Source organism: Trachemys scripta, chromosome 11 (genome assembly GCF_013100865.1).
Source record: "Trachemys scripta elegans isolate TJP31775 chromosome 11, CAS_Tse_1.0, whole genome shotgun sequence".
Lineage (NCBI taxonomy): Eukaryota > Metazoa > Chordata > Testudines > Emydidae > Trachemys > Trachemys scripta.
Window position 1 is genome coordinate 40,677,642 of NC_048308.1, and position 24,132 is coordinate 40,701,773.

The following is a 24,132-nucleotide window of genomic DNA, read 5'->3' on the forward strand; positions in this document are numbered from 1 at the left end:
TCCAGGGCAAGTAATTTTTTTATTTTATTTTTATCTTATTTTATTTTGCATATGCAGAGAGAGAGAGAGAGCATTGTAAAATAATTTTAGGAATCTAGGGTAACTATACACTCACGTTATGATAAAAGTATAGCTTTTAATATTTGACGGTTTGTGTTAAAACAAAATTGACCCTCTTGGTTAGTAGCGAGGGGAAAAATCAATAGTATAATTTTCAATAATTCATAACGCGAACGCCATTATGCTAAATCTTAACTATTAATCTTATCCTTTACAAAGTCTCGATTGATTTGTTAATAAAATATCTTCCCGTGTGTGGCAACAGAGGGTATAACTCTTTAAAAAGCTTCAGAAGCAAGAAAATTACCAAGTAGCCCAAGAATGTAGATGAGAATTTTATTGATCGCCCTGATTCTTCTTAATACGTATTAATAAATTCCACAACCTTTTGTACCTTTCGCTTGTCAGGAACCAATGCTTTTACAAAATCCATAAAAAGAAAACATATTTTTCTTTGCATAATAACCAAATGACACTTTCGGATTTCGCACATGGTTCAGCACATCCAGTTGTCTAAAACTTTTAAGGTTCTTTTTCTTTTTTTGTGATTAGTATTACTAGCATTAAGGAAAAGGGGGAGAAAGAGCCTTTCTCATGCAGTGAGCTTTTGGGGCGGTTGCTCTGAGAGCACATTGCTTCCAAATAACTGTCTTCTGTCTGAAACTGCACAGGGTCTTGAAGTAATGACCGTCCACGAGATCAGTAGAAACCACTTATTTTCGTACCCCCCCCCAAAAAAAAATTGCACAAGCTATGGGGGTTTCATTATGTACATGACAGTGATTTTCCGGGGCGTTCTGTCTGCAAGGATCTTGTTTCATGTTTGTCCCCATCTCCTTGGACCAAGGGACAGTAAGCTGCCGGGAGTTCGGTGAATTCGGATTCAGCTTGTTTGTAATAAAACACAACTAAAAGAAATAAAGCCCCTTGTTTTAAATCAGCGCAGTGCGCCAGGGCTGCTTCGCAAGGCTCCGGCGCAGAGCGAGCACTTTCCCCCTGACGTTCTAGATGTCGCTGTTGACCACATTTCAGATACAGCCCGGACTGTCCCGCGGAGCACGTGACTCGCGGGGAGGTAGCGGCTCAAGGCCATTTTCAAATCTCATTGGCTTGGTTGTCATGTGGTTGTGCAGAGGCATCCACAATTACACAGGGAATGTTTTCCTAGAGATGTCAGCCTACAAAGGACACAATCTCTCTTCTTCAAATTCCTCCCCAAAATGTCCTTTCCAAACAGCTCTCCTGCTGCTAATACCTTTTTAGTAGATTCTTTGATCAGTGCCTGTAGAAGTGACAGTTTTTATTCTAACAGCGCCAGCATGTATATGCCACCTAGCACAGACATTGGAACTTATGGAATGCAAACCTGTGGACTTCTACCGTCTCTGGCTAAAAGAGAAGTTAATCACCAAAATATGGGTATGAATGTACATCCTTATATACCTCAAGTAGACAGTTGGACAGATCCGAATAGGTCTTGTCGAATAGAGCAACCTGTTACACAGCAGGTACCCACTTGTTCCTTTACTACAAATATTAAGGAAGAAAGCAATTGCTGCATGTATTCTGATAAGAGAACAAAACTAATTTCTTCAGACGTCCCTTCCTACCAGAGGTTGGTCTCTGAATCATGTCCCATTGAAAATCCCGAGGTTCCTGTCCCAGGATATTTTAGACTAAGCCAGACCTACGCCACTGGGAAAACCCAAGAGTACAATAATAGTCCTGAAACGAGTTCAACTGTAATGTTACAGTTAAACCCTCGCGGCAGCTCCAAACCGCAGCTATCTTCTCAACTTCAGATGGAAAAGAAAATGAATGAAAATCCGAACAACCAAGACAACTCAGCTAAAGTCTCTCAAGTGGAAAGTCCAGAGCCAAAGTCCACTTTACAAGATGAAAGGAGCTGCCTGGCTGAAGGCTCTGTGTCCAGCCCAGAAGTACAGGAGAAGGAAAGTAAAGGTCGGTATTATAAAGTTTAAACCGTAACGTGCTATAACTTGAACACGCCAGCATCGTAAAACACAGTGTAAAATACTAACAAGCATTACAGCCGTAACATTTAATGATAAGGAGGAATCGGGCTGCAGGTGCTGTGTCTCTGAAGCTTTTAGAAGGGAAAAATGCTACACAAAAGATTGCAATTTTTTTTTGATATTTACATATCCTCGTATGCAGATAGCCCTCTGTGCATGCGGAGAATATATATGTTATTCTTTGTAATAAATTACTGTATCAAAAAATCAATGAAACACCTTAAAATAGCTCTGGAGCATGTACAATACGACCAATTTAACTTTTATCTTGTAATATTTTGGTCAACTATTTTCACTCAGTCTAATTGTGGTTTGATTGCATTGAAAGTTAATTATGATCCTATTAAAATAGAGGAGAAATGGGTGCTACAAAGCTGTATAAAGTTTTAAACAAATGTACAATGAAAACAGTAGCCCGCTATCTGTTTGATTAAAAGTGGACTATTTTGAAGTGGTGCTTTTGATAACCTTGGTTTTGTCTTTAAAAGTACAACATTATTTTGAAATGTATTTAAAAGATGAAGGAGATAATTATTTGATTATATTTTCCTTTTAAAAGTGCACAATAGCCTTAATTTCGAACGGGATATTGTGGAGTATAAAAAACGGGAGATTTCCTCTTATAAAAATGTGCCTGGCAACCTCTAGGACAATTTTTATCCCAATATGTGCATAGAAATTCTATGTATAACATTTATTTAACAATTCAAGTCTAGCTTTATCTGGGACAAATTTCTTTCTATTGGAAAAATTCTAAAAGGAAAATGAAAACAAAATCCGTGGTATAAGGTGTTGATTTAAAAATTATCCTTTTAGTTAAGAAAAATACCAATATCTGCTTCTGTGCCTCTTTGTGTAATTCAACATATGAGATACAGGAATCTGATAGAAAATATATTACATTAATACTTTTTAATTGAGAGATTGTCTTAATAAAAGTCTCATAAGACTTGTACTGTCATGTGCAGCCCAGATACGCTAAAAATTGTATCATTGTTCTGATGGCAGGTTAAATATTGTTCAAATGTTATGTACTAGTTGAAAACTTTGGATATAATTTTTAAAACAGCCCCAAATTCCAAACGATAGTGAATCATTTTATCTGAACTATTTACCTTGAGTCTGGCAACAATTAAACATCTATTCCAGTGCACACACCTCATACTAGCAATGTTTAATACCAACATTTAACATATCTGCCAGACACTATAGATGAGGGTTCATGGCCAAGGGTACACTTTACCAGCCTGAGGTATTTTTGATTTTTTTTTCTTCTTCTTCTTTGATTTTGATAGAGGAAATCAAGTCTGATACGCCAACAAGCAATTGGTTAACTGCAAAGAGTGGCAGAAAGAAGAGGTGTCCTTATACTAAACATCAAACACTGGAATTAGAAAAAGAGTTCTTATTCAATATGTATCTCACTCGAGAGCGCCGCCTAGAGATCAGTAAGAGCGTAAACCTTACTGACAGGCAGGTCAAGATTTGGTTTCAAAACCGCAGAATGAAGCTCAAGAAGATGAGCAGGGAGAACCGAATCCGAGAACTGACCGCTAATCTGACCTTCTCTTAATCCGTAAACCTGGGGGTTGAAACAGTGAGAAATGGGCACAGCACCGCCAGTTGCAAAATGCAGGAGAGACTTTGAAAAAAAAAAACCTCCATTTTCCTTTTTTTTCTGATAGAATGTGACTTTTCGTCATTCATTTAGTGCTGCAAGTGAATATGTATTACTATGATGAGTATATATATATAAAAACCTAGCACGTGTAATTTATTTTTTTTTCTCATCGTAATGCAGGGTAACTATGATTGAATATTATCATTTGGTCTTAACTTATTGGAACTGTCGAACATCCAAACAATGTGACTTTTTCATGTTTTTTCTAACAAAATGGTATTTATGTGGGGGCTAATATACGGGCCATAACATTTTGAATACATTCAATACTTTAAGGGGAAAAACTTTTGGGAAAAAAGCACATTACAATGTAACTATTCTTTCAAATGAACTTAGAAATTGTCCTTCATAAAATGGAATAGTTAATTCTTCTCCATTGTAGACATTTTCTTGTGGTGCATATGTGGTATAGTAGTCGTACAACAGCAATATGTTCTTCTTGTGCATGTTCTATTCGCATGTATAATGCAATAAAGTCTGTAAACTTCTGCGGTTCCTTTGGTTTTCTACAAAAATGTTTAAAAGTACAGATTCAGGTTGGTTTCCTGATCCTTCCTGATCAGCAGTTGTTCGGATTGATGTAGCTTCTTTTCTTGTTTCTTCTCTTTTGTGTGTGTGGTTTTATTTAGGGAGTGGATGTGGGGGGGGGGAGTGAGAAATTATATAAACCTAATTATTTTATAATTGTGACTGTAAACAAATGATTAATTGTTAAAATGTTGTGTAATCGTTCGCAGTCTGAAAAGTGAATGCAAAAGGGATAGTAAAATATTATAGCATAAACTGGACATCCTCATTCAATCAACTCATAAATGGTAAGTGATAAAAAAATCTCTAGTACAAGCTGTCAGCAATCTGTGTGTCGTTTTATTTGACATTAGTGTGTTGATTTAAAAAATAACAGTCCTTGTGTACCTACAATGTGTAGAGTTTGATTTCTAGTCCTCATTTGCTTTTAAAAATGCAACATACAAAATCCAGAGATATGTGTACAGAAAAACATCATAAAGTTCTTGGTGAGCTCAAGAGATTTAAGAGCATTGTGGAAGATAAACAATTCTCTTAGATATCTGGCAAGGGTGGGATTTTTCTACTAGCAGTGCTCACAACGGTGCACACTAAAGTACGACAGCCTATTCAGACCTACTTTTGTTATTCTGCACCATTTTTGTTTGCTCGGAAGATCGTTTTATTTCACGCAATTCCACTTTTATAACATACATGAAGCTAATAAAGTTCACGACTCTTAACGGTACATAGCTGAAAAATGTTATTAACAGTCACTTTATCTTGCAAACTGGGGGGGGGGGGAGAGGAGGGAATGAAATGCTAAACAGAACTGTAAATGGCTTGCAAATGAACATGACTCCACATTGAAGTCCAAATGCTTGAACATACTTTCACCTTCTAACAATACTGGAAAGAAACGTGTGGATACTGTCTGCTCTTGAAAAACAGCATTCAAAAACAAAACAAAACACCCCTTCTACACCCATGCAGTTTCCAAAGCAAGAGATAAGATACGAGATATTTTAAATGTTTTCTTCCTTAATGACACAATTACAGTTCATGTCAAATTTTCCTCCCTTGTCTCGGGTATATATTTTAGTATACTGGACTGGCAACAATTAGTAACATACTATATTTTCCTCAAGCCAGAGAACAAACATTTTAATGCTAAAGACACCGATAGTATTCACGTATGGTGTTTTTATCCTGGTTTTAAAAGATCCATACTAAAACCAAGGATCTCCATGAGTTTAAATAAGAAATATATCTGAACCTCTATTTACTTTCTTCTCCTTTCGCGTAAAAGTTCTCAATACATCGCCAAAGAAGTTTCAGTAGTGGAAATGCAATTAGCTGGCTACATACCAAGTTTTCACATGTATGAAAAAAATGTTCATTTTAAATCTTCCTGACTAATCAGTTTATATATATATATATATATATATATATATAAATAATTCCGTGCAATATCTTAACATGAAACAAGCTGTGTATATGGAAAATAAAAGATAAGCATGCAAATGCAAAGGAAGAAGACCGCCATAAATCATTAAATAAACAGGAATTTCAGTCCCTTCCTTATATTTGTCAGTGCGTAGGAATTGTTTTCCTGTATGGTGTTATGTTATATTCTCAACGAGTACTGTTGTGGGTTATGAACTAACTGTGTGCATTTTCTTCAGATTCAAATACGTCCATCTTCAGTCTGTCTGAAGGAACAGAAATGTGCAGAAGAATATGGGTAATTTAGTTTTAAATACTAACCAAATATTCTTTTAGTTGGTAAAGCACAAACGGTTCAGAAGAACCCATCTAGAGATGTGAAGTAAATAAAGGGGATTATCCTTCTCAAATTATGTTTGGAGGGGGGCGGAAATAATAGCAAGATGCGTTTTGCATATGGTTGGTAGGAAGTTATCAGAAGCTGCTGCGCATTAGACACTAAATAAGAAAACATTGTCTATCAATAGTGCAATGTCTCGCCTGCTGACATAGAATTGTTTTCAAATGTGGTTTTATTTATATTTGTAATGTACTTGGAAGAGATTTCGTTGGATAACATTTGCCGATAGTTCATTCCCCAAATTGTGTCGAGGCTACAATTAATGATACAATAACGTTTGCCACGTTGGAGCATCCGAGCCCCGAAGTTTAACAAATACAGGAGCATGTGTTCAGGAACGAGTCAGTTGTGCAGGGAGACACAGGTTTTGCTGTCCCATCAGTCCGTTTTATTAGGGACACATTAATCTATAATCAAATCCACCCCATAAAAATTTTATGGAAAGGCATAAAATCATTACAGAGGTCTTCCACCTGTTTTAAAACAACACAATGGGCATCTCTCTCTCTTTTTAAAAAAGTCCCTTAAATAGAAACTTTATTTAAGAGGGGGAGGAATACAGCCACATGCTTTGAAATATGGAAGTCACGACAATGTGCTTTTACTGTAACATTTTCCTGTTTTATGAGCAGTCGTATACTCGGAGCGCTGGGATGTGGTTTGATTTTACAAGCATGAATCTCCCCTTTCCCAGCGGGTTCCCTCGGCAGATTTCAGTTTAATTCGGAAGCCCAGGCTGCTGGGTTTATTTAAACACCCTGCGTCTCACTGATTAAGAAATGAATGGCAGAAATCACTCCTAGGAGGTGAAGAAATAGTTCCCGGCTGCCTCATTCTTGTGCTGCTGGCTCGGGCCACGCCCGCTTGGGATCCTGCTGGGGCAGAGGCGCAGCTGTCTCCCCGTGGGCTCCTTCCGGGCCGTACAGTTACAGTTTGGGTTTAATTGTCTGTTGTTGTTGACGATTTTTTTTTAATCACAGCAGCCCCAGTTTAGCGGATTGATTTACTCCTAGTATTGGTAAATATGATCACGTGGGCTCCACAACCAATGGTTGAGGGTTGCAGTCTGCAAAATACTACGATTGTTCTCAGGGAGGGTATCATATACAGTTAACAGTGTAACCTTTTATATGACTAAGAGGGGAGCCTAAAAATGTCGTCTAGTGGCACCATAAGTAACTATTATGTCGATTCTCTCATAGGCCATGAAAGCGAAGAAGTTTACGGGAGTAGATTCGTCCAGGCAGGTCACAGTGCGACCTCCAGGCCATCAGGTGTTGCAGAGAGTTCAGATTTTTCTTCCTGTAGCTTTGCACCAAAATCCACCGTGTTCTCCACTTCTTGGTCCACGGTCCATCCTCAGCCGTCTGCGGCAATGACAGGGATCTACCATCCCTACATGCACCAGCCCCACTTAGGGGCAGCCGAGACTGGCAGATACGTGCGCTCCTGGATAGAGCCCTTCCCCGGCTTCCCCAGCAGCAGCTCCAGCTCCTCCAACGGGCGCCACTACGGGATAAAGCCTGAAACGGGAGCAGCTGCCTCCTCTTCCTCCTCCTCCTCCTCCTCCTCCACCTCCAAAAGGACTGAGTGCTCCTCGTCCCGGGAGTCTCAGGGGATCAGTGTGCCCGAGTACACGTGCAATTCCTTCCTGCAGGAGACCCGGGAGAAGACGGCTACTTGCAGCCCCAAGGAGCCTCCAGGCTGCAACCACAACCCCAGCCCGAGCAGCGATCTGAAGGAAGAGAAGCAACAGCAACTTGACCCAAGTAAGTAAAAAAGAAATTGCCCCTTTGATTTATTGCCGAAACCTGTAAGGCTCCAATGTGCAAAACTGATAGTTTTACTAACCTATAAAAACGTCTAGACGCCTACCCTAGCGCAAGCAGCAACAAGCACCCATAAAAGACTCCACGTCTCCACATAACCACCTACCATCAAGACATGATTTGTACAGTAAACAGACTGGGGTATTAAGGCTTTTATGATAATTCCTACAATGTTGTGAAAAGAGTCCATCCTTCGTTAAATTTAATTTAACGACCTTTCTCCCCTCACCCCCGTCTCCCCCTTCTCCCTATATACCTCCCTTTTTCCAGATAATCCGGCAGCAAACTGGATCCACGCTCGTTCAACGAGGAAAAAGCGTTGTCCCTATACAAAGTACCAAACTCTGGAACTGGAAAAAGAATTCCTCTTTAACATGTATCTGACTCGGGACCGCCGTTACGAAGTAGCTAGGATTTTAAATCTCACAGAGAGACAGGTCAAAATATGGTTTCAGAACAGAAGAATGAAAATGAAAAAGATGAACAAGGAGAAAGGAAATAAAGGAGACTAACGCCCGGGTGTAGACACGCATTCTTCTTCTTCTTCCCCCTCCAGCACCAGATGCGTTTTTGCAGAACTTTCTATCAATCTGATCTTTTAGGTAGAAGTGGAAATGTGGTCTATGTCAGGTTTTTTGGGGGAAATCTGTCTTGCTCGCCAATGTGTTTATAAAAGTTGCTTCATTTCCCTCTCCTTTTCCCCCAAACTGTTTGGTTTATGATATTGTGAGTGCACGTTAGCTTTGGGACCTTAATGTTAAATGTTTGACATGTTTCTTAAAAGGTTATGTAGTGTAGATAGTCACTTTGCCAAAATAAAGGTAAAGGACATAATTATAATTATGATAATAAATATATATATTGAAGTACACTTGTTTAAATCAATAGCAGTATTGTGTTGTCCATGACTTATTAAAAGAAACCATTACCAAAAACTTTGCTTTCTAGTCCTGAATTTTGTCCTTTGCAATAGGTGCCAGAGTGAAGCAATGAGAACATTTTATTTTTTCTTTTTCTTCAATGCACTATTAGGCGATTGTGTCATACCTGAAGCAGTTTTCAATAGGCCTAGCATTTACTGATGCTTTGGATTGTTGGAGTTCTGAATATTGGTAAATGTTGTATCAGCCACCTCATGTTTCTAACTAAAGACCTGTTGTAATTATTGTCAGTTATTCCATAATAAACTCTGACTTGATCAAATGAAATCACTGCAATTATATGCGCAATGTGTGCCTTCCTCTTCTTTTGGCACCCATAATTAGCCACAATCATATGAAAGCAACAAATGCACTATTTTCTCAGTGTTTGGTATATGTTCCAATAAGCATTTGTATGCATAATACTGGTTAATTTATCATTAATGCGAGGCTTTAAAAAGGCAGTAGAGACTCTGATCTCTCGGTTATTTTGTACACAGGAATTTTGGAAAGAAGATTGATGCACACTGTAACTCCAAATGAAAACTACTTCAACACAGATATTAATACAGCGTTACATTTGTAATTACAGAGATAAGAAAAAATATTCACAATGTTTCTACAATAGTCAGCAACGACCTTCTCTAAAAGTTAATCACAAGGGGTTTGGCTTAAATTGTATATTGGTACATAATTTTTCAGGAAACACGTTATGCACAAATTGTCTTTCAAAAATCAGTGAAGTTTCACAGGTGATCTCTTGGAGTAATCCAGGAAATATTTCCGAAATGGATCTCCAAAGCCAAATATTTACGATGATACCTAATTAATTAATTTTTGCCGTTTGAATCTCTCTGCTGTTTAATCTGAACACTAATAGATTCAGAATGGATTAATGCCACTTCCAGGTTATCAGCTGGGGGAGAGGGGAGAGAGCATTTAACAATACGTCTCATGCCTTCAACATTTATAAACACACGACTTTATCAAGATAATTAAGATGAAGTTCATTGTAAAAGAACCTTGCTTTGTTTAGAGAACAACCATTAAAATGAAGGATCTGTAAATATTTATGAGCAGTTGTTTAAGATTAAGGAAAGAGTTGCAGAAACCTGGAACTTAATGTTTTTACCTCTGGAAAAAAAGAGGAAAGGCATATAGTGCTAAGAAAAGGTGTTGCATTGCTTCCCCATTCATTGTCAATCCTATACCTATAATTCTTTTAAAGCAGGAAGAACCTAGGTATAATAAAACCATTGAGATGGCTAGACGTCTGGACCTAATGAGTTTACGATATGCTATGGCGCTTTTCTTTGAAACTATCTTATTTTGATGTTTGCGGTTGTTAGAAGAAAACAAAAATACAGACAAAACTCGGTCTTAAAATCTGGACTATAAATTGCAGTATGTCACCGTTGGGCCAAGACAATACGGGCAAGAAAAGACACTCGGGTCGAAAAGTTAACAGAGGTTTTAACATTTAATTGATTGTTAAATTATATTTGTAGAAGTGTTAGATGGCGATAAATACTGGTGCGAATATGGACATATTTTTGAAAGTAGCCGTTTTTACTGGCTGATCTCAGATGTACACTGTATTACTGGAATCGGGACGCTTTGTTGCATTGATTCCATTACATATGCTGGGAAGGAATTGCAATCATACTAAGGCGAGATAGGTAGAACCTGATTTTAATATTTGCCAGTCGAAATGGAAGAGTTGAAGTTGTCCTGTTTTTTTGCGTTGTATGTACGTATATTTATTTCCAAATGGTCTGAGGGAAATGAAGGCGTTTCGAGCCACTGGGTAGCCTCCAACTTCCATTTAAACAAAGTACTCTCTGTGTCCAACGACACGACATTTTAATTCCTATACGCTGACTGCTTTAAGAATGAAATACAAGAAGTATACTATTCTACCAATCAGTTAAGTGGAATGTTCGGTATATTTGGGATAACCAATTGCCTGGATGGTGAAAAGAATAGTCTTTACTTAAGTTTACAGCTACAAAAATAGTTAAATCAAAAGCAAGTTCAAGGCAGAAAAATTCTGAACCTGAAAATACCAAACCTCTAGTATTAGTGATGTAGTATGTAAAGTAACAGGACCAAAAATGGGATAGCAACGGTTTTCAACATTTAAGCTCTTAGACGTCTATACTGGCTGCCTTGTGTAAAGAAGACACTTAATTTTACCTGTGCTTAATTATAGCACGTGTAAAAATGGAAAGAGTAGTATATATGTGTTAAAAGATATGGTATTATGAACTATGAATAAAAAGCTTTTTGTGATTAAGGGTATAGAATTCAACTCCACTCTATTTCTCAGTGTAAAGAGTGGTGTTCTTTACATTCCTTTGGTTTTGTATGCCTTGTTTAGAGATCTTTAAATGTTGAACGTGAAAGATAAGAGCTAGTATTTATATAATTCATGGAAGACAGAGTTAAAACAAGTAAACTACTTTTAAATCAAGGTAGAGTAAGTATATAAACAGAGAAGTAAAAGCGAATTGGCTGCTGATCACGATTTCAGTTGACCACTAGAGAGCGCTGTTGCTCCATTTTATTATTCTTGAGCTGACAATGCTTCTGGCTTTCGTGCAGAATATATTTTTATTAAAATATAGACAATCCTACTTTTAATCACGAATTTTATATTTGTAATCGAAATTAAACAAGTGTAACTGTTCTTTACTACGAGCTAAATGGATAGCTTAGAAAAACCTTGAGTAATCAGCAGTTTTGAGATGACAAAAAGATTCTTGCGGACTACACCGTACATGGCACAATATTTAATTATATGAAGCCATAAATATGTAAACATTTATATTTTTCCAGGAGGTTTCAGCTCATTGTATTATATTTAAGTTATGACAATAAACACAATGATAAACTCCTTTACTTATAAGTTGTTCCCTGAAAAAAAAAAAGCTATAAGTAATGCTGGCTTATTGGGCCTATTGTCGAAAAATGCCCCCTGTATTTTCTAGGATTTGTTACTGAAACTATAAAATACTTGAAGCTCTTTATGAATATTAAGCAAACGTCTTGTGCATTCTTTCGATTAATTTACAGACTTCTGGAGTATGAACATAAACGTTATAAAGACCAAGGGTAAAAGAAGGTAAGAAGCTAAGTTTGAAAGATATTTTTTCCCAAAAAATTGTGATCTTGTCCTTGTGTTTTACAAACAAGAGGAGGTTTATTAAGGTCAGAACTGGTATATGTTTCATTAAGATAAAACATATATCTAATTTTTTATCTGAGTGTTCATCTGTGCATAATAATATGTATGGGTCCAGAGGAAAAAATACCTACAAATTTCACAGGGAATAAAACACATTTATTTTAAAGAACAGTTAGGGACGCAACAGACAGATACACTGTTATGAAATACAATACATTGCTATATTTCACAAGCAATCTCTAGATATATTCCTACACTCAATTAGCATAGCAAGGAAAATAAGGTCTGTCTGGATAGCCATACATTTCCATCTCACAAAGGGAATCAATAGGACAATCTTTTACTGGCTGACTCCGCTCCCAGTTGCGTGGGTGTAAATCCTAAACGGTGTAGCTCTTCTAGATTTTGGGATTTTCCCTGCAAATCAGGTGGGAAGCCTTTTTCACGCAAGAAGTATGCATTGTCATAAGTAAGGATGGCTCCATTTCACTGGGATTTGCAGGATCGAGGCCTACACTTATAGAATAAACAATTCAGTATGTTTTTAGAACACACATACTCAGCTGAATACAGGATACCTCGTTAGAAGCAATTACAGATTAGAAACCATAACACCAACAATAATTTGCGTGCATATCCTTTAAAACAACTGAGATGGAAAATAAATTCTCCGGAATAACATTGTATATTTTATGACATTCTATTTCTTCCTTTCCGCTGAAAGATGTCTTAACGTGTTTTATGTTAAACGGGATATCCTTTCCATGACATATGTTTCTGTCTCTGGTTTTTATGCATAGACAAGTTCATTTTGTGGAAGTTACCACGTTACCTACATAAACAGAAAAAAATGAAAGTTTATTGGACATAATAACATAAGGGAGAAGTATGTGTGTGAGAGAGACAGAGAGAGATGGGAAAGGATTCTGGAGTCTCTTTTATGTAACCACAAATATTTTTTTCGATTTGCACCAGACGGTCACACATGGCTCCGACTGGATCTATATAATATTTCACCTAAATGTTAATGTTCTGTTTTAAACAGACAATGAGATCATATTCATGTTTATCCTATAAACTGACTGTTATTTAACGAAACTCTTTTGCCAAAATATGGGAAAATCGGGAGTCGATTCTGCACCGCTTGAAACCAGCGGGAGTTTGGCCACTGACTCCTGTGGGAACTGGATCAGACTCTCGAATCTTGGTTTGAAGTGAATTTAAAGACAGAATCACTAAATTCGTAAGGAGGGACCTGAATGATCCCCGGTATTTCTTTGCCCAGATAACAGATTAATAACGCAGAGCTTCAGGTCTGGAACGTTGGAACAAACATTGACCAGCCTCTATACTCCATGAATTATTTGGGGGAGCTCTATGGCCTGTGTTATACAACAGGTCAGACTAGATGGCCACAATGGGCCCTTCTGGCCTTGGAATCTATGAATCTCCCTTGGCATTCAGCTGAAGAGAATTCAGAGAGAGCAGCGTGTACTGTACACGGAGAAAGGCAAATGGCCTGCGAGCCATTCCTTCCTTCCCCGGCCCCTGAGAACCTTCCTACCCTATTTCTTATTCCGTCCCCAAGCGATGCTAATGCTCACCCACACATTCTTCTTTTCTTTTTTTCTTCGCTAATGACGTTCACCCAGGGTGAAATGATGGAAAGTATATTCATAGGCATGATTTCCATTCAGTATCAATTAACCTGGGAGTCGCAGCCATGCGTGCACTGCGTCAAGGGTAAATGTGCATCTCATTTCCAACCTATCTGCTGTCCTAGACAATAGCCTGATTCCTGCGGGAGGACACCAGGGCCTTTCTCTTTTGCATGGGTTTACATGTACAACAATCATCTCCCCGTTGCATTTCCGGCGGAGATGTATGGGTGGCTATAGGACCAGATGATCAGCCCTTATTTTGCTTCTCCGGGTTAGGTGCCTTTCCTCGCTTCCCCAAGTCTCCCCTTTGGTTCCCTTGTCCCGTGTGTTACACGGGCCTGCGCGCTGCACGTTAGCCCTACCATTGAATGTGGAAGAGGCACGTTAGCCCTTGGCAGAGCTGCCTGTTTATGGCAGGCGTGGGTGTCTCTGTGTCTCAGGGCAGGCGTCTGGCCCCCAGCGCGCTCAGCCATTGGATCAGCCCGCCCCGCAGTTATCTGGGCCGATCTCTCGGCCTGCTCCGCGGGGTTTTAAATATGCGCTTTCCGAGCACACCCCGGGGGTGCAGGTGGCGGGGGCGGGGAGGGGGGTATTTGCGCTGTGCCTCGGGAGCGGGACGTGCCAAGCGAGGCCGAAGCTCCCCCTGCCCAGGAGCGCGTGTGCGTGTGTGTGGGGCCGCGGTGTGTGCCTGATAGGAAACCGTAAAAGCAGCGAGGCAGGTCATTCGGGGAGCGAGTCCGTCCCAGCGCTGGGCACCGCCGCCGCGCAGAGCAGCAGCCGGACGGCAGCGGCGCCGCCAGCAGCGCAGAGCAGAGCGGAGCGGGCCGGGGCGGCCGCGGCAGCCCCTCCCGGGGCCTGGGCCCCCTGCCCCGGCTGCTGCTGCTGTGCTGGCCGCGGGCCCCCTCCCCGCGGGCAGCGCCCATGAGCTCCTACTTTGTCAACCCGCTGTACGCCAAGTACAAGGCGGCGGCGGCGGCGGGCGAACCCCTGGGCCCCGCGTACTACGACTGCCCCTTTGCGCCCGAGCTGAGCGGCCGCCACGCCGCCGCCCTGCTTTACGGGACCAGCGCGGCCGCCGCGGGCTTCCAGCCGCACCCCGGGCCCGGCGGCGGCGGCCCAGACTATTACCTGCAGGCCGGGGGGAGCCCCGCGGCTGCCTACCAGCCGCCTCCTCCCCCCGCTCCCGCGCCGCCTCCTCCTGCCCCCTGCGGCGGGATTACCTGTCACGGGGAGCCCGCGAAATTTTACGGATACGATAATTTACAGAGACAGCAGCTTTTTACGACCCAGCAAGAGGCCGAGCTGGTACAATATCCTGACTGTAAATCGTCCAGTGCTAATATTGGCGAGGAACCAGACCACTTAAATCAGAGCTCGTCTCCCGCTCCAATGTTCCCCTGGATGAGACCGCAAGGTTGGACGCTGGCAAAACCAATTTGCTTCCATCTCACGTCTGAGTTCTAAACTTCTTTTCCTTCTCTCTGCTCCTCCACTCCCTCTTCCTGTCTCTGCGGCTCTGTGTGTGCCGGGACCGCGCTGGTGTGTGAGAATAAAGTAACACAGCGAGGAAACCAAAGTCTGTGCAGTAGGTGCAGGAGACACCAGGGTAGCCTTAAACTCTCTGATCAGACGCATAGGGCGTAAATCCCATGAATACAGGTACACCCGTGTCAAAAAAGCTCGGTGCTTAAATGTAAATACTGGGTGTGTTTTTCCAGCGATCAGATCATAAAACAAGCCAGTAAGTTCTGACGTGTAATGAAAGCAGAGTAGTGTAAGACAATGTCTACGGCTATTTTTCTGTACCCTTGTACACAACTTCATAGCTAACTAGCCACATATCTATATTTATTCGTCTATATGCACTAGCTCGTCTCCTAGCTGTATGGTTATATCTAGATGAACAGACACATATAAGCGCCCAGGGCAGTGAACTCTTTGTTTTGAAAAATACTGTGTTTTTGTTTTAATCAGCAGCGCCTGGTAGGAGGAGAGGAAGACAAACATACAGTCGTTTCCAGACGCTAGAGCTGGAAAAGGAATTTCTGTTTAACCCTTATCTGACACGGAAGAGAAGGATTGAGGTATCCCACGCGCTAGGACTCACCGAGAGGCAGGTAAAGATCTGGTTTCAGAACAGGAGGATGAAATGGAAAAAAGAAAACAACAAGGACAAATTCCCAGCTTCCAGGCAGGAGGGAAAGGAAGGGGAGGCCAAAAAGGAAGCACATGATCTGGAAGAAGACAGAGCTGAAGGCCAGACGAATTAAGTTTTGCCTTTAAACATTAATAAAAGATTATTGAAAATAACGATCCACATATGCTGGGAAACACGGCCGGTTTTCTTTGTTGCAAAGGTCCTTAGTGTGTTTCAAGCTATCCTATGTCATTAGGCTTGACGTTTCTGTGCTTTGTGTTTTTTGGCTTTGTTTTTACTGTATCAAGCACAATCTCTAGCTCACTTACTCTTATTTACATGGAAATTTGATACCGAATTTGTAGCAATATATTTTATTGTAATTTTCCAATGTTTAAAAGATGGTGATTACTGTCAACGACATAAACTTCCTAATGATAAGTACCAATAAGTGAGACATATAAAATGCTTTATTAATCAGAACAAGTGCACTTGTACTATTTTAAACTTTTTCCTATATTATGTTGAGTAAGTTAAAGAAATCTAATAATTTTGAAGAAATTATCTTATTAAAATATTTACCTTCTATTATTGCTATTGATTAAAATAAACATAATTTTATTCAAATGTAATACTTATCAGTTCTCTTATCTCCCCTTTGTAATTTATTGGCTCGATAACCTTCTGGAGCTCTGCAATTTCCGTAACTTTTTTTCCTTTCATCGTTTCTCACTATATGTGGTATTGCTGGGAGAGCTTAAGCCAAATATTTCGAAAGAACATAGCCGAAAAACGGCATTGTTTTAAACAAAGAACAGGTGACCTGAAGTCTATGGAAACTGCGATAGCCACAAGGGTTTAAAAAGAAAAAATAGGTTTTATCTTGTTCCGGCTGAGTCAATGGAAGCTTGTCATTGATTTCAATGGTAGCAGACTTTTAATTTTTTGCTATATTTGAGAGAAAGAACTTTGTGACAATTAAATCGTCTATTGAGTGAATACTTGAAAGGCCGATGATATAATTCAGGTCTGATCCTGCATTTCTATTATACGTAGTCTCTTGAAGTCATTGGGGGTTTGGGGTGAACAGGTAATGCAGGATCGGGTCCATGCTAATTAACTCTCCAACACTGCTATTGTTTCACAGTTACTAGAAACCATTCATCTCACCATGAATTTTCCTCGTATTTTCATTTTCAGCTGCTGTTGTAATTTTCATAAATTGCATGGTATTTGTCCATTTTCCGTTTTGCAATATTTGTTTATTTAAGGGTCGCCATATTTATTTGTGTTACCCGTATGGGCCTAGTAAGATCATTTGATCCATCTTGATTTTTTGTCAGTGCTGCAGGTCCGTACGTCTTCATACTGTTATTCTTGAAAATAGCAATGCCTCTTGCAAATTAATATTGTGATCAAGACTCAAAATGGTAGCAGACATCTCTATTTCTTAAAATGTAGATCGCATTCATTAGCCATGTACTGTCTGCATTTCCACAATAATACGTCGTTCTAATACTACAGACCATCAACTGTCAGCAGGGTAATAAAGTTTATTTCCATTTTTTTCATTTAGTAAGAAGGGGAATTTGTATAGACATATATATGACACTGCTAAATTACAATCCAATTTTAATTAAGAGTATTCAGGTTTCAAAAATATTATCCATCAAGTATTTCAGTGTTGCTTTAAGTTTAAAATATGACAAAACCTAAGTAGAACACAAGGTGTCTCTGAAGTGATGCCTTTATTTATTTATTTATTTATTTATTTAATTATTCAATTTATTAATTATTATCGTACTCTGGCACATAGCCGCACGATGCTATTGGACAGGTGGACTTTTATTTTATCATTAAAGGAAGGCGCAGCCAAACACATGACTCCTATCCTGCTAATTCTCATTCATCTAAATATTCTTTACTCACATGAATACTGTTTTGTGTTTACTAGGTTTGGAAGCATGAATAAAAGCTACTCAAGCAATCAAGTTTTTTCAGGATCCGGCCCTAGACCAGTACAGATCGAGACAAGCACAAACACAGGGAAAGGCCCCTTTTGCCCCTAAAAAATGCTATCTGTATATTTCTGATTTTTGTTTTTAACTCATTTCGTGTGGGGCTGTTGAAAATAAACCCTTGTGGTCTCATTAATCCTGAAATTTAGCGATATAAACACCCCAGAGGGAAATGTTTATATTTAGAACAGGCAATGTAAAGGGATCTCACCAATAAAGCTGAAGGTCCCCAAGATCTCATAAGAAAAGCATACCATGCTACTTGTGCTTTGCTTGAGGCGCAGGCATGTCCAACTGCTTTACTATAATGCTTCGATGTCTTTTTTTTTTTCTGATAGAGAAAATACTATTTTTCTCTCTGAGGCATGATATTTTGCACGATCTGATCGGACCGAGTGAAAATAATCCTTGTTTGGTGAAGATTTCTATTTCATAGTTTCCATCAAGATTTTGCTTAGAACCTTCTCCTTCCCATAATCCCTCACACATTACGTGAATTATGTTTCGTGCAAAGAAACCACAGGAACGCGCTTAGTGGTGCAACAAATGGCTTCCCACTCTTAAATTATCTGGTTGATAAACAAACATGTCCTCACGGAAGCAGAAATCTAAATTTTGCTGAGGATACCAACCTTAAAATTGTGTAAACACCAGTTGCCTGTAATGTATACTGGGAGGGTTTGTGTATAGTGGGTTTCGGAAATGGCCTACACTTCAGCCCAATCTGTGTGCAGTCCTGCGCTACGCTGTTTACTCAGACCAAACTGCTAGTTCAGACAAGCCCCGATCCTGCTCCCTTTGAATTCAGTGGTGCAGGATCAGCCAGTAGTGAGAACTGTATTAGTGGAACAAATTCCAATCTCAATTGCTCCTCTGAAAATCTGTATTAATTCCATTGAACTCAATAGAGTTTTCCCGGATTTGATACGATCTAAGTAGGTGTGAAATATGGCCTAAAAACAGGCCCTGGGCAATGATTTTATAAAATTCAGGTTAACTGGTTTCTTTTATTCAAATCCACTTGTTACTTCATTTAAACCTCATTTAAAGAAAACAGCCTTGAAGGACGAGTGATTCAAGCAAAGCTATTGTTCTGATCTATTTTATAAAGGTGAAAAATTTAATCTCCTACTTGGTTAAAACTCGTAAACGTGTGGAGACTGCAGAAAATCCATGAAGCAAACATTTTGCTGCATGAATTTGCATAAATACACCAGTACCCCCCTAGTGTCAGCAAAGGCTATGTGATTCGGTAATGCAGATTTACAGGCGACCTGATATTCTATATTCTATTTTTTTTAAATATCAGCGGTCAAAATATATTCCCTGACCGGAGACAACATAAACATATTTGCTCCGGACCAAACCTGGCTTGATTAAATTATATGTAGGAGAATCCTGTTACAGGGAAAGCCATTTTGAAAGGCCAGGACTGTCTGAGCTAGCGTACAAATGACTACCCTAGTCTATAAACCCGAATGTTGCTTTTTAACGTGGCTATTTATCCCACTGATATGTATCAATCTGGATGAAGACTTTTGTGGACAAATATTTGATTCTAAAATACATCTATTTTTTTTCAAAGCAGAGAGAATAAAATACAAATATGCATTACAAAATTGCTTGTTAGCATGTTTTTCCAGAGAGGTGTGTAAACAGGCTACCAGCAAAGAAGAGGAACTAAATTCCATGCACCCTGTACAATTTATTTGCAGTGGGCTAGCAACATTGCAACAGCGTGCATCTCTCTCATTCGTTCTTGGGGAAAGCCCCCCGCCCCAACACTTTTAATTTTGGTTCTGTGAGTTTATAATGCTATTTCGTACCCTTGGCTCTCGGATATCAATGTGGAATTCTGCTAAACACATCGATGTCACAAAATGGCCCACAGTATGACAGCATACAGCCCCGTAAAATCCGGGTCCTGTGATTTACAGAGGGAGAGGCAACATTTGGAATGAAAAGTGTTTTTGATGTGCTAGTGAATGCAGCGCCAATTCAAACAAATCCCCAAGAGCAGTTTATGAAAATGGCACCTTTTATTTTTGCACAGGTTGTGCTATTTAATTTCAATTTCCAACATCTGTGCTTTAAATGAGTGAAATACAAAATATCTCTGCTGTTGATACCTGTATGCATGGACGTTGTTGTGAGTATTGCACTTGTGTGACATTCATTTCGGTGTCCCTTTGCTCACGTGTAATTCACTCATGTAGAATATTAAAGAAGAGGGTGCATATATTTCAGAATACTTTATTTTTTAACTCTATTTTCCATTTGTGTGCACAATTATCTTGGATGCTGATAGGACAGGATTCGTAGCAGTTTCCTAACGTCAAAATATGAAGAGGAAACAGCCAGGAATGTCACGCGGTTTTGCTCCGATCTGCATTTGTAGGTCCAGGGACAACTTTTAAGAAATCAAAGTTTTTTTTCCTGAGCAGCAAATGTCATACACATGGTTGTTTTCTCCAAATGCAAAAGGGTTAATTAAACTCACGTAAAAAAGGGGAAAACACGCAGCAGTTGAACAACGTGGATGATTGCACCTTCGAATTAAAGAAGTCACTGAGCAACCTGTGTGCGTTATAAATTTGAGACTGGTTAGGAAGAAGTTATTCCAGATCAGTTTATTTGTAGACTATCAGTGAGCTTGAGTTCAGTAGTGGGCGCTAAAGCAGTTCTGCTTCTTTTTTGTTGGGGGAAAATATAAATTACATACATTAAAAAACTGATTCAGAATAAATTCCAACATTCCTGGTATAAGAACACCGAGAAATTTAGATAACAGGTAGGGAAGAGGATCTCCCGTTTGAATAGCGCTGGCACCAGAACTCTGGGAGGACTCCAGAGACTTTGGGACCCAGGCTTGTGTTTTTGTGGAAATAAACACGCTTCAAACAAACCCGGATTTCTTTTGCATTTTCTTCTATAACTTCTCTGCCTGGGAGTGCAGCTCTCCAGTGGGGTTGATTACACGACCCAGTCAGAATGCACAGATGATCTGACATGTCACGGAAAATAGAGGAAATAAAGCTAGAGAGAGAAAGAGCAGGCAAAAGAAACATGGCGCTGGTAAGCAGTATGTGCAAAATCCGCAAGGAATTGCAGTAAATTCCTTTTTGTTTGAAGAAAATTTACAACTTGGTAATAGACCTTTTTATGACCTATTTGGGCTCGTCATTGGCTGAGGCTGGTCATGTGCAGGCAGTGATGGCTTTCATGGCCTTTTTCCTGATTTCCCTGGCGAATTTCCCCCTGCATTCTGCCTTCTGAGAGCCTCAACCCCTCTTTTTCTAACCTTTGTCTCCAATGAGGTGTATTACAGTCGCTATGATGTTTGTGTACTGATCCATTTTAGACCAGAGCTCTTAAAAAAAAAAACTCGCCCGATTCCTGAGGGCTGCTACCTTGTCAGCCTCCAGCTATTTTGAGGACTCATAAGCGAGCATCTCGCTGCCGAGTGGCAAGGTCCCAGTCTGCCAGGCTGGCTCCCGGAGCCAGGTTGTTTTGGGTAGAGCTCTCTCCCTGTACCTGTTAGCCCATTGTCTTCTGCCTTTTTATGTTATGCGGCTCGGATTGCTACCAACCCGTCTAATGGATTACAGCGACCCTCCTCGGCTCCCCTGCCTTCTTCCAGTGCAGCGAGCGGGTAAGGAATTCATTCATTTCTGCCTTATTACAGGGCTCCCCATAACCCAGACGCCACCAAATGACTTGAGAAGTCATAAAAGAAAGTGTTCGGGGCAATAATACCCGTAGCATTCATCTAGGCACTCAAATATCTTCCAGTGTAGGTCACTAACTGCACTGAATGTGGCTGCTAACTGCCCCTGCCTGTTTTGTCACCTGTCTGCGAGGCATTTTGTGATCCATTAAGCCACAAGCAAGCACCGCTTTTAAAACTATTTCTATTGGGGTGTGTTTGGTCTGGTTTAAGGGCTGTCTCGAAGAACGAGCTCTAAGAAAATGTGGCAAATGTGATCAAAATACTCTGCTGAATGCCGAAGCAGGAAGTTTAGTTGAAGCAGAGTGTACGCTCATCAAAGATAGAGAACAGACATTTTAATTTGTGTGATATTCTTTGCTTTGCTCCAAGAAAGGGCTTTTTGACGGATTGCTTAGTCTCATGATTTTGCATATCTATAGATTAACAGGTGTTTTTCTGGTCAGGATTTTTGTCATTAATAATTTGCAACGCTGAATGCCACATGAAAGTTATCAATGTTGAGCCTGGATGAATAATGCTATCAGTTCTCCGTTATTTTGGATTTATGCCGTTAGCAAATTACGAGTGACGTTGACACTGAATATGAATATTTTACAGCATCTCTTCTCGCTATGCTTTTAATTATAACAAACCATAAAGGATATGTATGTGGTCTGATTCTTTCTTGCTGCTTAGCTTTATTCATCACAAGGCAGAACTTTATAATAATGGAAAATATAAGACTCTGAAGTTAATGAATATTTCAGAACTTAAAGAAGCTTTGTAGTAACTGTCTACTGCGTGTTTAATTTTCCAGGGCTATCTAGGGTGATTTTTTTTGCCAGATCTACATTGTCTTGATTCTATTTTATTAATATATTGTATACCACGTATTATACTGATACAAGGGATACACATAAAGGCACTCACGTTTACCATTTCTAGAGTTGTAAACATGCAATACACTACAATGCAATGCAACGCAATACAACAGTTCTAGCAGTACGACTTGTAAATAGTAACATTACAAATATATAAGTTAATAACTTTTTATAAATAGATTAATTTACAATATATAGCTATTATACACAAATAATATATATTTTCTGTTATGCATATATGTATAATCTACCTATTACAAACTGTATTTTGAAATGTATATATAATAATTATATAATTGTTTATCCTCGGTGATAGAAATGTTGTATTGCATCTAATGTTTACAATTCTGGAAAAAGGTCGATACATATTATATAATATATACATACACCATTTTACAACAGCATTATTTAGGTCACAAACAATCATTTATTATGTCAAATATAAGCATTGTATATAATATTCAAAATTGATTATGAAAATAGAAAGGATTCTGCTGGGTCTAGGATAGCTATTTTGAAGCCTGCAGAATTAAACAGTGTCAATCCCGCACTGTGTGTGCCTTCCAATAGGTCTATTATCTCATAAGCTTGCTATAATGAGTAAAGTGAAGACTCATAACTTTCTGGTGCTTTATATGTATCCTTTCGCAACACCATAATGACATTTGATTTAAAATGACAGTTAGGTGGTGGAAATAACTTCTGACACAGCAACAATTTACAATATCAATTGGAAAATTATGCATTAGCTAATGATTTGTTTCTCAGAATGACTCCTCGTGATATATTTATTAGTATAGGTAATATGCAGTTGATTAGAAATAAAATTATCTAAATTTAGCAAAATTCTCTCTTAAATTTTTTCAAATTAATAGCAGCTCTGGGTGGGTGGGGAGAATACCCTATAACTTTGCAGGGGGGAATTTTAAAAATATGCTCATGTGTATATTATATATATACACAATGGGTTTGTATATATATATATACACACCCATTGAACGGTTTCTTTGGTATTTTACGGTTTTTTCCCTAAAAGGGACGGCATTCAATTCTCTTTACCTCTCTCGATATATTTCTGTTATTAAAATTAACACACATACACACACACATGCTGCTAAATGTGTGTATGTGTGTGTGTGTGCGTATGTGCTTCTAAATTGCAAAAATTTTAAAGAACGTATATGTGTGTATCTGTGTGTCTATTTATTTGGTTGCAAAGCGTTCTTAATGTAACATGAAGCAGGTGTGAGAAGTACAATGTGAATATTGATTTATTTAATTAATTTAATCTTTGAAAGGAAATAGAGGATTCATTAAATATACTTTAATGACGTACGTTCTGTAAAGAATAACCATCATCAAGGAAACTGCAACCAGGAACCAATCGTGCTATCCAGACCTCATTAACACTCGTTTAACGTTTAAACATAAAGTTATAGCCCATGCTTCGTTTTTGTAAGTAAATTCCCTCACTTTTTGTCTCGAAGAAAAACACAGATGAATGAACTGAATCTGTGTCCGGTAGATGCTTGGTGAATATCCAAGGGGGGCGGGGGGGAGAGGGGGGAATGTGAACATAAAGCAAACCTAATAGATAGGAAAAATAAATACAAGATTTTTTTTTCTGAGCCTTAGAATCCAACGATTTGTTTATTTTCCA

At 39.2% G+C, this 24,132-nt stretch overlaps 4 protein-coding genes across 7 annotated transcripts in view; all 4 read left to right on the plus strand.

Annotated features, from left to right (window-relative positions):
* Positions 1-1,142: 1,142 nt before the first annotated feature.
* HOXD10 (homeobox D10) lies at positions 1,143-4,623 on the plus strand. The gene is made up of 2 exons (XM_034786394.1): positions 1,143-2,022; positions 3,392-4,623. Exons 1-2 carry the CDS (start codon positions 1,281-1,283, stop codon positions 3,667-3,669), a joined length of 1,020 nt encoding a protein of 339 aa, XP_034642285.1. The 5' UTR covers positions 1,143-1,280; the 3' UTR covers positions 3,670-4,623.
* A 1,291-nt stretch (positions 4,624-5,914) lies between these two features.
* Positions 5,915-9,167, plus strand: HOXD9 (homeobox D9). Of its 2 annotated transcripts, XM_034786397.1 has the most exons (3): positions 5,915-6,028; positions 7,333-7,899; positions 8,230-9,167. In XM_034786397.1, the coding sequence occupies exons 1-3, from the start codon at positions 6,025-6,027 to the stop codon at positions 8,469-8,471; spliced, it is 813 nt and encodes a 270-aa protein (XP_034642288.1). In that variant the 5' UTR covers positions 5,915-6,024; the 3' UTR covers positions 8,472-9,167. The 2 variants fall into 2 exon arrangements, with proteins under 2 accessions (XP_034642288.1, XP_034642286.1); XM_034786395.1 differs by lacking the exon at positions 5,915-6,028 and having other exon boundaries at positions 7,184-7,899.
* A 4,849-nt stretch (positions 9,168-14,016) lies between these two features.
* Positions 14,017-17,110, plus strand: HOXD8 (homeobox D8). Of its 2 annotated transcripts, none has more exons than XM_034786405.1 (2): positions 14,017-15,141; positions 15,705-17,110. In XM_034786405.1, the coding sequence occupies exons 1-2, from the start codon at positions 14,649-14,651 to the stop codon at positions 15,995-15,997; spliced, it is 786 nt and encodes a 261-aa protein (XP_034642296.1). In that variant the 5' UTR covers positions 14,017-14,648; the 3' UTR covers positions 15,998-17,110. The 2 variants fall into 2 exon arrangements, with proteins under 2 accessions (XP_034642296.1, XP_034642295.1); XM_034786404.1 differs by having other exon boundaries at positions 14,026-15,141; positions 15,702-17,100.
* Positions 17,111-20,962: 3,852 nt separating this feature from the next.
* Positions 20,963-24,132, plus strand: part of HOXD3 (homeobox D3) — a 36,708-nt gene continuing 33,538 nt past the window's right edge. For both annotated transcript variants that reach the window (XM_034785596.1, XM_034785598.1), the window contains exon 1: positions 20,963-21,534. The gene's annotated coding sequence lies outside the window, so the exon portion shown is untranslated. The remainder of the gene's footprint in view (positions 21,535-24,132) is intronic.

Excerpts from the sequence above, each read along its gene's own strand:
- HOXD8 (XM_034786404.1), top strand. The coding sequence starts at position 14,649 with ATGAGCTCCTACTTTGTCAACCCGCTGTACGCCAAGTACAAGGCGGCG. Across the intron at positions 15,142-15,701 it reads CCCCTGGATGAGACCGCAAG|CAGCGCCTGGTAGGAGGAGA; the intron begins GTTGGACGCTGG and ends TGTTTTAATCAG.
- HOXD10 (XM_034786394.1), top strand. The coding sequence starts at position 1,281 with ATGTCCTTTCCAAACAGCTCTCCTGCTGCTAATACCTTTTTAGTAGAT. Across the intron at positions 2,023-3,391 it reads ACAGGAGAAGGAAAGTAAAG|AGGAAATCAAGTCTGATACG; the intron begins GTCGGTATTATA and ends TGATTTTGATAG.
- HOXD9 (XM_034786395.1), top strand. The coding sequence starts at position 7,284 with ATGTCGTCTAGTGGCACCATAAGTAACTATTATGTCGATTCTCTCATA. Across the intron at positions 7,900-8,229 it reads GCAACAGCAACTTGACCCAA|ATAATCCGGCAGCAAACTGG; the intron begins GTAAGTAAAAAA and ends CCCTTTTTCCAG.